Genomic DNA, 13,817 nt, shown 5'->3' with positions numbered 1-13,817 from the left:
TTTAAAAAAATACTTGCCAAACTCTATTGTCATAGCATGTTTCTGGACAAAATTTTGTTAGTTTCAAAATCCACTTTTATTCACCAGTTTGGTGTGTGTCACTTACATAGAAACACAGTATTGACACTGCCTCATAACATTTGTTTTTCCTTGATTTTGTCATATAACCTTGAGAACTGTAGTAATAACATGGAATCACGTCAGATGTTTAGATGAAGTTTTATCACTGTATTTTATTCTTTCACCATCTCCTTACCACCAGCCTGTGAAGTTCTAAAACTCTAAGGTTGCTTTCTTTATATATATATATATATATATATATATATATATATATATATATATATATATATATATTTATTGACGTATACTCAGTTTACAATGTTGTGTCAATTTCTGGTGTACAGCACAATACTTCAGTCATATAGGAACATACATATATTAATTTTCATATTCTCTTTCACCATAAGTTACTACAAGATATTAAATATAGTTCCCTGAGCTATACAATATAAACTTACTGTTTATCTATTTTTTTTATATATTAGTTAGTATCTGCAAATCTTGAACTCCCAATTTATCCTTTTTATTTTTTATTCTCCAGGTAAAGATGTCCCATCCACTTCTAATCAGGTAATAAAAAAATTATTACATTTGTCTAATAAATGTCAAAATACAGACAACTTCATATACAACATTCATAGTTGTAGCTCTTCCTTTACTTGTGACTTCTGAATGGATTTGTCAAATTTTTCATATTTTAAATAATATTCTTGTTCATTTTAATGCAGACATAAACGGAAATTAAAATATTGAAATATTTTAACAGATTTAGGTAATCTGTAAATTCTTATTCTTGTCCCAAGTCTACTGAAATCTATTATTTTAATTTTCAAAAACCTTGTAACAAAAATAAATGAAATCAAATTCACAGCTATAATGTGAGAGCATCAGTTCTTTTTATCTTTTCACATTCCTCTTTAATCCGTATATCCAGGAATTAGCATTTATATTTATAGACATTGTAAATATCAATAAACATATTAAAATGTCTATTATTTTTAATACATAAGCATTGTGCTGATTTAATTAACATGTAGTATTCATGTTTTAAATTTTCTTTGATGGGTCTATGCAACTGACAATTTATTTAAACTGTAAATTTTATTAATTGCATTTTATCCTATGAAAATGCATTGCTATGTAACTTGAATACTTACTTACTGAGATCTGATTGCTGCATATATTGCATCTCAATATGTGTGACCTAAAATATACGACTGCTTTTCTCTAGGTATTCAGGGAGACAACAGTGACTTTTTTTCCTCTTTTATTATCCTGAGGTGAAATGAAAGCAGAATGCGTAGTAGTTTGGAGTACAGTTCATGTTGCTAAAATAAGGTCTTTAAGAGGCTTGGAGAACAGGCTTTGAACACTTGAGGTGTAAGATCACCATCAGACAAGAAGAAAGGAGGCGTGGGTCACTGAGTTAAAACCTGATGGATGATTCTGGATCCTTGATCTCTTTTTTTTTTCTTGGCAGGAAAATGAGAACGGCAGTGGTTTTGAAGAAGTGAGCTACACTGTCATTAATCACCTGCCCTATCGGAGACCCTCTCTGAGCTCCAATGATGATGGTTATGAGAACATTCTGTCTACCACAGGAAGAGAGAGACCATTAAGAGAAGGGTCAGAAACAGAATATGCCCGTCTCAGGACAGCTTCTGTTACTAGGTCTTCTTCCTGTACCCCTGAGAATGATTATGAATTTGTACTTCCTCACTAGAACCTTCATTCCTCATCGTCTTCCAGTAACAAAGATGATACAGCATAGTGGCCTCCAGGAGAGCTTCTCTTTCAGCAGTTCATGAAACACTCATTTCTGGCCAAATCTTAGAAATTATGTCCTTTTACTATATTTGCATTGAGAAACTCTGAAATACAGCATTTCTGTGGTTTGGGTAAAGCCATATAGATTGACGTAATGAGATACAGTATTCTGCATCCTCTTGTTTGTAAGGTTTGAGGACATGGAGGTGGTGGGAAAACCTTCCTAAGACAAAAACACCCACAGATATACAACTTAGAATATCCAGTTTCAATCCTGCTTTCCAAATTTCAAAAGCCAACATTCATACTCCTAATCATGTATTTCAGTTTTTGAGGTTTAATATATTAAATAAACTTTTAAAATATAAGACCAGTGACTAGACCATTTGCTGACCTGATATTTACTTTAATCTTGTCTTTTCCATGTATTAGAGATTCTTGCCATAAATTTGAGGTAGTAGTTCAAAAACTAATACCTTTTGATAACTGGCCTTTCTGAAAGGAGAAAATGAGAGTGCCATTAAAAAAAAGAGGAATAAATGAATAAGGGTTAGGGTCTTTCTTTCCAATAGTAAATCACAGAACTCTGCTTGAAGATTCCTAAGAAAATGAAAATATACACGCTTATAGTTTTGTTCACAACATACTACTTAATTTAACCTATGACTAGTTATCTCAAATGAGGAAGGATGAATAGTGTCTGGTTTTAAAATTTAGGTAAATTTGTAAGTAATCCATCTATTTTACTTTCATTCCCAAGTATATTCCAAATGATATGCCAGCTTCTCAATAAGGACACAAAGGCCGTAAGTGACAAAATATTTATGATTAATTTTTTACCAAAGTGGGTATAGAGGGAACATATCTCAACATAATAAAAGCTATTTATGACAGACCTACAGCCAGCATAGGACTCAACAATGAAAAACTGAAAACCTTCCCACTAAAATCTAGGACAAGACAAGGTTGTCCACTCTTACCACTCCTATTCAACATAGTCTTGGAAGTCCTAGCCACAACTATCAGGCAAGAAAAAGAAATAAAATGGATCCAAATTGGAAAAGAAGAGGTAAAACTGTCACTATATGAAGATGACATGATACTATATATGGAAAACCCTAAAAGCTCCACACAAAAACTACTAGAACTAAGAAGAGAATTCAGCAAGCTAGTAGGTTACAAGATTAATGTACAAAAATCAGTTTCATTTCTTTACACTAATAATGAATCAACAGGAAAAGAAAGTAAAGAAATAATTCCTTTTAAAATAGCACTCAAAGTAATAAAACACCTAGGAATACATCTAATCAAGGAGGTGAAGACTTATACATGGAGAATTACAAAACATTGATTAAGGAAATTAAAGAAGACTTTAAAAACGGAAAGATATTCCATGCTCCCGGATTGGAAGAATCAATATTGTTAAAATGGTCACACTGCCCAAGGAAATCTACAGATTTAAAGCAATCCTATCAAATTACCCAGGACATATTTCACAGAACTAGAACAAATTGTAATAAAATTTATATGGAATCACAAAAGACCTAGAATTGCCAAAGCATTACTGAAGAAAAAGAAAAAGGCTGGATGAATAATCCTCCCAGACTTTAGACAATACTACAGAGCTACAGTGATCAAAACAGCATGGTATTGGCATAAAAACAGACATATGGATCGATGGAACAGAATACAGAGCCCAGAAATGAGCCCATAAACTTTTGATCAATTAACTTTAACAAAGGAGGCAAGAATATACAATGGAATAAAGACAATCTCTTCAGTAAATGGTGTTGGGGAAACTGGACAGCTGCACATAAATCAATGAAGCTAGAACACTCCCTTACACCATACACAAAAATAAACTTAAAATGGATTAAAGACTTAAACTTAAGGCAAGACACAATAAACCTTCTAGAAGAAAATACAGCAAAACATTATCTCACATATATTTCAAAAATGTTGTAGGGCAGCCTACCCAAGAAATAGAAATAAAAGCAAAAATAAACAAATGGGACCTAATTAAACTTACAAGCTTTTGCACAACAAAGGAAACCATAAGCAAGACAAAGCAACAGCCTATGGAATGGGAGAAAATTTTTGTAAATGAAACCGACAAAGGCTTGATCTCCAGAATATATAAACAGCTCATATGACTTAATAAGAAAAAAACAAACAAACAAGTTCAAAAATGGGCAGAAGATCTAAACAAGCAATTCTCCAATGAAGACATACACATGGCCAATAGACATATGAAAAAATGCTCAATATCACTAATTAACAAAGAAAGTGAAAATCAAAACTACAATGAGATATCACCTCACACCAGTCAGAATGGCCATCATTTAAAAGTCCACAAATGATAAATGCTGGAGAGGCTGTGGAGAAAAGGGAACCCTCTCACACTGTTGGTGGGAATGCAGTTTAGTGCAGCCATTGTGGAAAACAGTATGGAGATTCCTCAAAAGACTAGGAATAGACTTACCATATGACCTAGCAATCCCATTCCTGGGCATATATCCAGAAGGAACCCTAATTCAAAAAGACACCTGCACTTCAATGTTCATAGCAGCATTATTTACAATAGCCAAGATATGGAAACAACCTAAATGTCCACTGACAGATAACTGGATAAAGATGTACATTTATATAATGGAATACTATTCAGCCATAAAAATGACAACATAATGCCATTTGCAGCAACATGGATGCCCCTGGAGAATGTCATTCTAAGTGAAGTAAGCCAGAAAGAAAAAGAAAAATACCATATGATATTACTCATATGGGAAATCTGAAAAAAAAATAAAGAAAACAAATGAACTTAAATATAAAACAGAAACAGACTCACAGACATAGAATACAAACTTGTGGTTGCGAGGAGAGAGGGGGTTGGGAAAGGACAGACTGGGAGTTCGAGATTTGTAGATACTGATGGGTAGATATAAAACAGATAAACAAGTTTATACTGCATAGCACAGGGAAATATACACAAGATCTTGTAGTAGCTCACAGTGAAAAAGAATACAAAAATGAGTATCTGTATATTCATGTATGACTGAAAAATTGTGCTGTACACCAGAAATTGACACAACATTGTAAACTGACTATAACTTAATAAAAAAAAAAGAAAGAAAAAATGGCAATATCATGGAATTCATTTCATTTTAGGGCCAACTAAAAACAAATATTTATGTCACAAGCCATAATAATGCAGAAATAAAACAAAAGTTTTGAGGAAAAAACTAAGGAAAGTGGAAGATGGTGTAAACATACCAATTTCATCATCTTTTATAGCAAGGAAATGAATGGTATTAATCAACAATGATAAATTAGAAAGATTATAAGTAAATACTAGTATAAAGATAGAGTAAGAAAAAGGTTTTCATATACTGAAATTTGGCAGTGAAATTAAGACAGGAATACAAAGGGAAAAGAAATATATTTACTACTTGCTCATAGTGTGAATCAATTTTTACTACATTAAATAAGGAACTGTAAGTAAAATACAGAATTAAAGCTAGCTCTGTAGATTCAATGCAATCCCAATCAAAACCCCTGCACTTATTTTTCAAAAATTCCAGTGTATTATAGAATTCATACAGAAACTCAAAGGACCCAGAACTGCCAAGGGCACCTGAAAGCAGATTAACAAACCTGAAAGACTGAACATGACCAGATACCAAGACTTATTATAAAAAGATAATGTGGCATCAGCATAAGCATTGACTACATAGTCAGTGAAAGTCAATAGAGAATCGTGAAATAGAACTGTATGTGGTTGATGGCCAAGGTGGCCTCATAATGCAGTGGGGACAATGGTGCATTTTTCAATAAGTAGTTTTGTATTAACCAGGCATTAATTAGTCTTCTATGGTACCATAAAAAATTATCACATATGTGCTGGCTTAAAATAATCCAAAGTTATTACCCACCATTTCTGTGGGTACTGGTATAGGTGAACTGGATCTTCAGCTCACGAACTCAAAAGGCTGCATAGGAGGTGCTTGCTGTCAGGGCTGGAGACTCATTTAAGTTTCTGTGTCCTCTTGTACATACATGGTTGTTGCTGGAATTCATTTTCTTTTGGTTGCTGAGCTCAAGCCCTCAGCTGATAGAGACCATCTGCTATTCCCTCACATATGGGTCCCTCTCCAAAATCAAAGTTCACTCCTTCAAAGCCAACAGGAGAACTTTTCTCATGCTTTGAAGCTCTCCCTTCAAAAAGGGCCAAGTCCCTCCGAAGGACTCATCTGAGTAGATCAGATTCAGTTAAAATAGTCTCCCTTTTAATTAAATCAAAGTCGGCTGACTTGAGGCCTTAACGACATTGGAAAATCACTTTACCTTTGTCTATAACATAACCTAATCAAAAGTAAAATCCACCATGACAATCATTCTTTACATACCCTAGGGGGCAAGATTATACTGAATACCAAGGGCAGGAAACTTACAGGACATCTCAGAATTTTCTCACCACAGTCAGATACCCATAGAGATTAAAAAAAAAAAAAAAAGGAAAAGAAAACAGAAGAAGCAGCAGCTAAACGCCTTCCTCACACTATAAAGAAAACCCAATTCTCATCTTACCTTTTAACAAAAATGAATGGATTGCAGATTTAAGTGTCAAAAAAAATGATTTAACAAAAATGTAGGACAATATGTTATGTTAGTGATCTTGGTTTTGACAAATATCTCCTAAAATGGTAAAATAATACTAACAAAGGAAAATAATAAATTGGACTATTTCAAAGTTAAGAACTCTTCTTTATTAAAAACATGATAAAAATCTAAGTTGTGAGAAGACGTTTGTAATTATATATACAACCAATAAGAGTCTATCCACCACATGTGAAGAATTCCTACAGATCACTATGAGAAACACAGAAAATTCAGTGGTACAGTGGGCAAAAGACCTGTGAAGGCAGTTGAAAAAATATATGCCAATAGCAAAAAAGCACATGAAAGACACTCAACTTGATTAATAGTCAGAAGAATGCAAATGAAAAACACAGTGAAACATACCAACACTTAAGAGAGCAGCTAAAATTTATAAAAGATTAAAATGCTAAGTATTACAGGGCATATGAATAAACTGGAAACTGCTGGAAAACTCTTTGTGCCTACTAAAACTGAACATACCTATACTCATCTACAGCAATCACACTCCTAGATTACACCTAATAAATACATACCCAAACATATATGCACCATGAGACAGATCAGCATGCTCCCAGCAGAACTAATCCTCATATCTATAAAATGTCAACTCCACAATGCCCTTCAATACAATAGTGGAAGAATCATGATACATTCACGTAACAGAATAATATTCAGAATACAAATGAATGTTCTACAAAAACACACACCTTTGAGATAAACATTCAAACATAAAGTTTAGCAAAGTTAAGTCACACAAAACACATAATGATTTTACAATTTATATACAGTATTTTAAAAAACCCCAGCAAAACGAATCTATACTGTTAGAAGTCAAGATTAAGTTTCCTCTTAATGAGTGAAGACACTTGAAGGGATATGTGAGCAGATATTTGAGGTTTGGGTAGTATTACTCCCTTGAGCTGGATGCTGTTTCCGCAAATGTGTAAAGATTGTGAAAGTTTTTCAAAAGGCACACTTCTAAGATATTTGTGCACCTATGTACAATTATAAGGCAAACTAAAAGTTTTTTACAAATAGGATAGGATGTCTTTAATTGCAGTTAATTTCCAAGTTAAAAAAAATGATAAAAGACATCACAAACTATTTCAATCAAGAAAAAAAAAAAAAGGTCCGAGTAACACCTTGAAAATCAGACAAACTTTTATTTGAGGGACAGAAAAAGAAAATGAGAGAGAGACATGAAATGATGAAACTGGAAATCCATAATGAATATCTAACAATTTGGCAAATGTACAAACTGGTCAACCATGAAAATGGCAGTATAAACAACCTCTGAAATTTGCAACTCCACAAAACCAACAAACACTTGGCAAAAATTATCATAATCAACACTTTCAGAATTCTGGAAAATAATGAAAGATAATCAAAAATGGTATAGTTTCGCCTTAAGAATAGACAAGTTTAGTCCAGTGAACCAGAGTTGAGAATTCAAAAATAAACTCATACATCCATGGCCAATTGATTTTTGACAAGGATGGCAACACCAGTCAATGGGTTCAAACAGTCTCTTTAATAAGTAGCGCTCAGACACTAGGATACCCACTCATAAAAGAACGGCAGTGGGCTGCCTACAACAACCATATACAAAAATTACCTCAAAATGGATCAGTAACCTAAATATAAAGGCTAACATGACTGACCTTCTTTGGAAGAAACTTAAGAGTAAATTTTCATGACCTTATATTTGGCAATGAAGACTTAGATACGAAAACCACAACATGAGCAACAAAAGAAAAAATAGATAAACTGGACTTTAAAACGGAAAACCTCTGTGCTTTAAAGAGCATGGTCAGAAAAGTGAAAAGACAAATAGTAAATGTAAAGGGGATTTGTCTTCAAAATATATAAAGAATGCTTACACCTCAAGAACGAAAAGAGAAATGTCCCACTTAAAATATGGGAAAAGGACTTATTGAACTCCAAAGTTACACAAATGGCCATCTGAAAAGATGCTCTGTATAACTGGTCATGAGAGGAATGCAATTCAAAGTCACAATGATACATCACTTCACACCCACTGAAAGAGCGAGAACAACAAAAACATATTAAAAATCTAAGGAGAAAAGTGTAAAATAATGTGTTCCCGACGATGTGGCAGGAATGTAAACTAGTGTGGCCACTGTGGGGAACAGCGCGGCGCCTCTTCCAAAAAGCACAGAATTACAACCAGCCCAACAGTTTACTGAACACAGAGACCCAAACAGACACATCAGTGAGAAAGGATCAGTAATCCAGTAACTACTGCTGTAGAGCCAACCAGAAAAAATATTAAATTTGGATAATTCGTATTTTAAGTCAAATTAATTCTGAGTTGAGAAACAAGGTAGGAGGTAAATAAAATCATAAGAAAACTAGCAGAAAATGTCACGTAATCTCAAACCAAAGACTATTTCCACAAGCAAATGTCCTAAGTGGAAAAATATAGGCGAGACCCGGGATACACACACATTTGCACACAACCTTCACGACCGAAACCCCAACCAAGAAAACCAGGAACACCACGCATGGTCGTCCGGGCCCCGGTCCCGACGGTGCCGCAGGAGGACCAGACCTCCGACCCCCGCGCACCAGGTTCCTTGGAGAAGCGCGACCAGGCCGAGGGCTCCCAGAGGCCTGCAGGCCAGAGGGCGGGTGGCCCGCCCCGCAACCCCAGCCCAGTCGAGAGGGACCTCACGCCCAGGACCGAGGGTCGCCGGCACACCCCGCACCCGAGGCCCGCGCCCCCAGCTCGAGCAGCTCTGAGAAGCTCAGAAAACTGCAGACTCACCCTCTGTGGAGGCCGTCCTGTCAGAGGCTCCTCGGGGGCGCTGTCTCCTGAGGGGCCGACGTCCTGTCAGAGGCCCCGGAGGGAGCGGAGGCGGCAGGTCTGACAGCAGAAGCGCTGGGCCTGGCCACCTCGCTCTCCGCTCCAGACCGCAGCTTCCACCGACTGGACTGGCGTCCGAGGCCCTCAATGCATTCTGGGGTTCCGTCTGGCTGCCAGGTTTATATGCGTAGGGTTTACGTCTGTGGGGTTTACGGCAGGGGTTTACGACTTGGGGGAGTTTACGACTTGGGGGGCTTTACGGCTTTGGGGGTTTAGAGCTAGTGGGTGTTAGTCTCGGCCCCGCTTCTGTGGCTGCTGCCGTGGGCCACCTCTACTGCCTGGCTCTGGTGGCCCGGCCACTCCGGCCCCTGGCTCCCATGGAGGTGAGCCGTGCAGGAGGAGATCTTCAGCGGCCTCACCTGCGACACACAGGGGAGGCCACAGAGCCAGGAGCCTCGTCTTCGTCTTCGTGGACGAGAGGCCTCCGAGCTGCAGCCTGAGGGGCGACCGCACCAGAGGCCAAAGGTAACCTGTGTCCCCTCCCTCCGCGCGGCCTCCACATGGGTGTCCATAGGGACAGTAGGTCCTTGAGCAACACGGGCGTGAGGTGTGCGGGTCCACTCACAGCAGAGTGTTTCAGTAAATGGGTGCTCTAAATATGCACACCATAAACCAACACATCTTAAAATGTTTCTCCCGTGGATTAAAGGAAAAGCAGGGAGTTGTGGTTTTCACAAAGTACGAGAGGGATTTTTTTTCCCCACTCCCTAGTTTCCCACGTTGTATAATATGATAATGTTTGTTGTGAATCTGCAAAAGGGCTGCATGCCACTTGTGTGTGCTGTAAGGTTTCTAATTGCTACCTTCAGCTATTTCTAAGATCGTTAAGTAGTCAAAGTGGGTTTATTTTGAATGTCAGTTATCCAAGAGCTTTAACTACTACGTTTTGTCACATATAGTTCACAATGTGGTTCAAAGACGCTGAATTACTTTTCCATAAACCATTTCTGTGGGTCATTGTGTCCTAAACTATATAATGGGGTTGGGGATCATCTGACTTCCTCACTGTCTCTGCATTTGCCCTCCCAAATGGAAGAAGCAGTATATTCCATGTGTCCTACTGACTTTTCTCACTAGTCTGTAAAAATCATTAGCATTTATCCTCAATATGGAACACTGTACTGAAATATTAGCATATATTTTAAATTTCTAGAACACATCCAGGGGGACTATACTTTGTGTGTTTTTGCCATTTAGCAATCATTTACATCAATAAAAAGCCATAAAGTCAAGGAGCTTTTTTTTTCCAGATTGCCTATGGTAGTTTTCAGTAGCAGAATTTTGAGGTATTAATTTTTGATTCTAGGAAAGTCTTTTTCTTAACTTAGTTCCATAAACTGTAGGACTGGCATCATTATTTTTTATCAGCTATTTTTATTTCAGTTTTGTTGTATATGTTTTTCTGTTTAATCTTTCTTTGTGTCATATATTAGGGGTGGATGGCAACATTGTCAGAAAAGCAGTTTCTTTACCCTCGGGCCCATATCCTCTGTGCTCCCTATAACTGAGGAAAAAAAGATTCATTGAGAACATGTGGTTTCCTCCTGTTGAGGGTCCCTCCAGATATTCAGGCATCTACCTGCTGAACAGTGTCCTCTGCTCTAAGTTGCAAAATATTTTTATTCTCACGTAGTGTATTTTTGTGTTTGTGTAATTATAACAATTTCTCTCTTTCCTACCCCCGCAACCACGCCATATACATAAAGTCAAGAGAAAAGGGCAGGAGAAGTGGAAAGAAAATCACAAAATTCAATTGGAAGAGGTCCCCAATAGTGGAACTTTAATTTTCATTGCACTTGGCTCTGTGGCCAGCAGGCCAGCTGCTTGACCTCCCCGGCCCCATTTTTGTCCTCCAGTGTTAATTTGTTTGCCCTTTGTTGCTGGCTCCTGTTGCCCAGAATCCCTGGAGTTAATCACATCACAAGGGAACTCGTTAACTCAGGGACTATATGTGACAGTATTAATCATGCAGTTAGTCTTAGTTGAGCACAGTGATGCCCATGCAGTCTCCTGCAGAGGAAGGAACGTAAATCTAAGCTGGGCAACTCTTCTTTCTGGCACCTGCATGTGGGACATTAGATACTGTAAATTGTGTATGGTGTCAAATGAGTAGCTAGTGTTAATGTGTCACAGATTGAGTGGGACTCTGGGTTAAAGTCCTAAAGACAAGAAGAATGTCGAAACAATGGTTCTCAGTTGTAGAAATGATCAGTCTGATTCTTCCCGGCTTCAGCTGACTTGGAACTAAATGGATGCACACGGTTTTTAACTACTTAATCTCCTTATTTCATCATATGTAAAACTTCAATAATCTTAGCTTCTTCCTGTTTGTTGTCTCAATATCCTGTTGGGAGTTAAATGTTAATGATTTTCACTGAGCCCTCTGCAGCATTTCTTGCATTCTATTGATATTGCATTCAGTCTCTAATTGTGATTGTCCACTTTGCATTGGCTGTGTACAGAGTTTCTGGACTAGAGTTCCTTTGGTTTTAAATTATTCTATACTGTGCAGGCATATTTATCTTGAAAAGGAAAATTCAAACAAAACCAAAACCCTCCTACAAGGCCTATGCTATCCAAATGATATCTACGGATGTTTGTATTCCTTAAAGAAGTGACTCAAATTTACCTTATAAGTATCGTATCCTGTTATGTGGCATAGTTAATATATGAAATAATCATGCTTCCAATTTAGTTTCTTTTTCCTTTTTCAGATAAAACCCTACCATGTACTCTCCATTTCTATATTTGTTTCTTACTATCAGGAAATTCTTTGGTCTTGGATTGCTCTCCTTCTCATCTCTTTAAGAGCAAGGTGAATACAATCCAGACCTTCTCTATAGATTCCTCTCCCAACTCTGCATCCTGACAGTGAACCTCTTACACTGATCATAAGATGCATACTCTCACATGTTTTATCATGTTCCTGCCTTATTTATGTATCCATTTGGTAGACTGTGAGAATGTACTATGGTGTTTGTAATTCCTGTATTTCCTGTGAAATTCCATTACCTTTATATAAAAAATTATATTGAGGAAAAGGTGTGAAAAATCTCAGCATTAATGCATTTTAGCTTTTATTTCATCCTCAAGGTAGATGGAAAACATATGATCAATGAGAACAGGAATGCCACTTCATGAGATAATCAAGGATATCACACACCAGTATTCTCTGCTTTGACCTTTTCTCTTTAACTGTTTACAAACTTACTTCTCAACATCCAGATCTTAACTGCCAGGGAATTGACATAAAATCCTTGCAGTTTCTGTTTAATGTGATTTAATCACTCTGGAGTGAGTAATCAAAGTGAGAGTAATGCCGTGGACTAATGACAGCACCTTCTCTGGGTTCATTCTGGTAGGTTTTTCTGACCGACCTCAGTTGGAGCTGGTTCTCTTTGGGGTAATCATGTCCCTTTACCTCATGACACTCCTCGGCAATGCTGCCATCATCCTAGTATCCCTCTTGGACTCTAAACTCCACAATCCCATGTACTTTTCCCTCTCCCATCTCTCATTACATTGCATCACCAGCAGTATTATTCCTCAGCTTCTAGTCAACCTGGGGGGGTCCAGACAAGTCTATCACGTATGGAGGCTGTGTGGTTCAGCTCTATGTCTCCCTTGCCCTGGGATCCACAGAGTGTGTCCTTCTGGCTGTGATGTCCTACGATCGCTATGTCGCAGTCTGTCGTCCTCTGCATTACACCTTTGTCATGCACCCTCGGCTCTGTCACATCCTGGCATCTGTGGCGTGGCTCAGTGGTCTGGCAACCACCCTGATACAGTCCACTCTCATGCTGCAGCTGCCCTTTTGTGGGCATCGCCATGTGGATCATTTCTTCTGTGAGGTTCCTGTGCTCATCAAGTTGGCTTGTGTGGACACCACCTTCAACCAGGCAGAGCTTTTTGTGGCTAGCGTCTTATTCCTGGTGGTGCCCTTGTCGCTCATCCTGATATCCTATGGGCACATCACCCAAGCAGTTCTAAAGATAAAGTCAGCCATTGGACGACGTAAAGCATTTGGAACCTGCTCCTCCCACCTGACGGTGGTGATCGTCTTCTATGGAACCATTATCTTCATGTATCTGCAGCCAGCCAAGAGGAGATCCAAGGACCAGGATAAGTTTGTGTCCCTCTTCTACACTGTGGTGACTCCCGTACTTAACCCCCTTATCTATATTCTGAGAAATAAGGAAGTGAAGGGAGCACTGAAAAAAATTCTGAGGAGGGGGAGGGTATAGCTCAGTGGTAAAGTGCATGCCTAGCATGCCCGAGGTCCTGGGTTCAATCCCCAGTACCTCTATTAAACAAACACACAAATAAATAAACCTAATTACTTCCCTCCCTCCGAAATATTTTAAAAAAGAACAAAAAATTCTGAGGATAACTTTGTGATTCACTGGGACATGATTATTAAAAGACATTTAGAAGAGAGTTATTTAGA

The 13,817-nt window shown here is 37.8% G+C and overlaps 1 protein-coding gene, 1 long non-coding RNA gene and 1 pseudogene across 2 annotated transcripts in view; 2 read left to right on the top strand and 1 right to left on the bottom strand.

The window, feature by feature from the left end:
* The window catches only part of LOC140685608 (uncharacterized), a 64,455-nt gene extending 55,009 nt beyond the window's left edge, over positions 1-9,446 (bottom strand). The window contains exon 1 of the long non-coding RNA XR_012058857.1: positions 9,272-9,446. This is a non-coding gene — a long non-coding RNA (uncharacterized lncRNA). The remainder of the gene's footprint in view (positions 1-9,271) is intronic.
* Positions 190-1,830, top strand: LOC116277447 (germinal center-associated signaling and motility-like protein). Its single transcript, XM_072938352.1, has 3 exons — positions 190-199; positions 602-630; positions 1,541-1,830. The coding sequence occupies exons 1-3, from the start codon at positions 190-192 to the stop codon at positions 1,781-1,783; spliced, it is 282 nt and encodes a 93-aa protein (XP_072794453.1). The 3' UTR covers positions 1,784-1,830.
* A 3,237-nt stretch (positions 9,447-12,683) lies between the features above and the next one.
* Positions 12,684-13,614, top strand: LOC102541808 (olfactory receptor 2G2-like; annotated as a pseudogene).
* The last annotated feature ends 203 nt before the right edge of the window (positions 13,615-13,817 follow it).

Source organism: Vicugna pacos, chromosome 15, assembly GCF_048564905.1.
Source record: "Vicugna pacos chromosome 15, VicPac4, whole genome shotgun sequence".
Classification (NCBI taxonomy): Eukaryota; Metazoa; Chordata; class Mammalia; order Artiodactyla; family Camelidae; genus Vicugna; species Vicugna pacos.
The sequence above is the reverse complement of the archived record's forward strand: the minus strand, read 5'-3'. Positions and strand labels throughout refer to the sequence as shown.

Bases quoted from the DNA above. Each gene is read 5' to 3' on its own strand.
- LOC116277447 (XM_072938352.1), top strand. The intron at 631-1,540 runs GTAATAAAAAAA...TTTTCTTGGCAG, and splicing joins TCCCATCCACTTCTAATCAG to GAAAATGAGAACGGCAGTGG.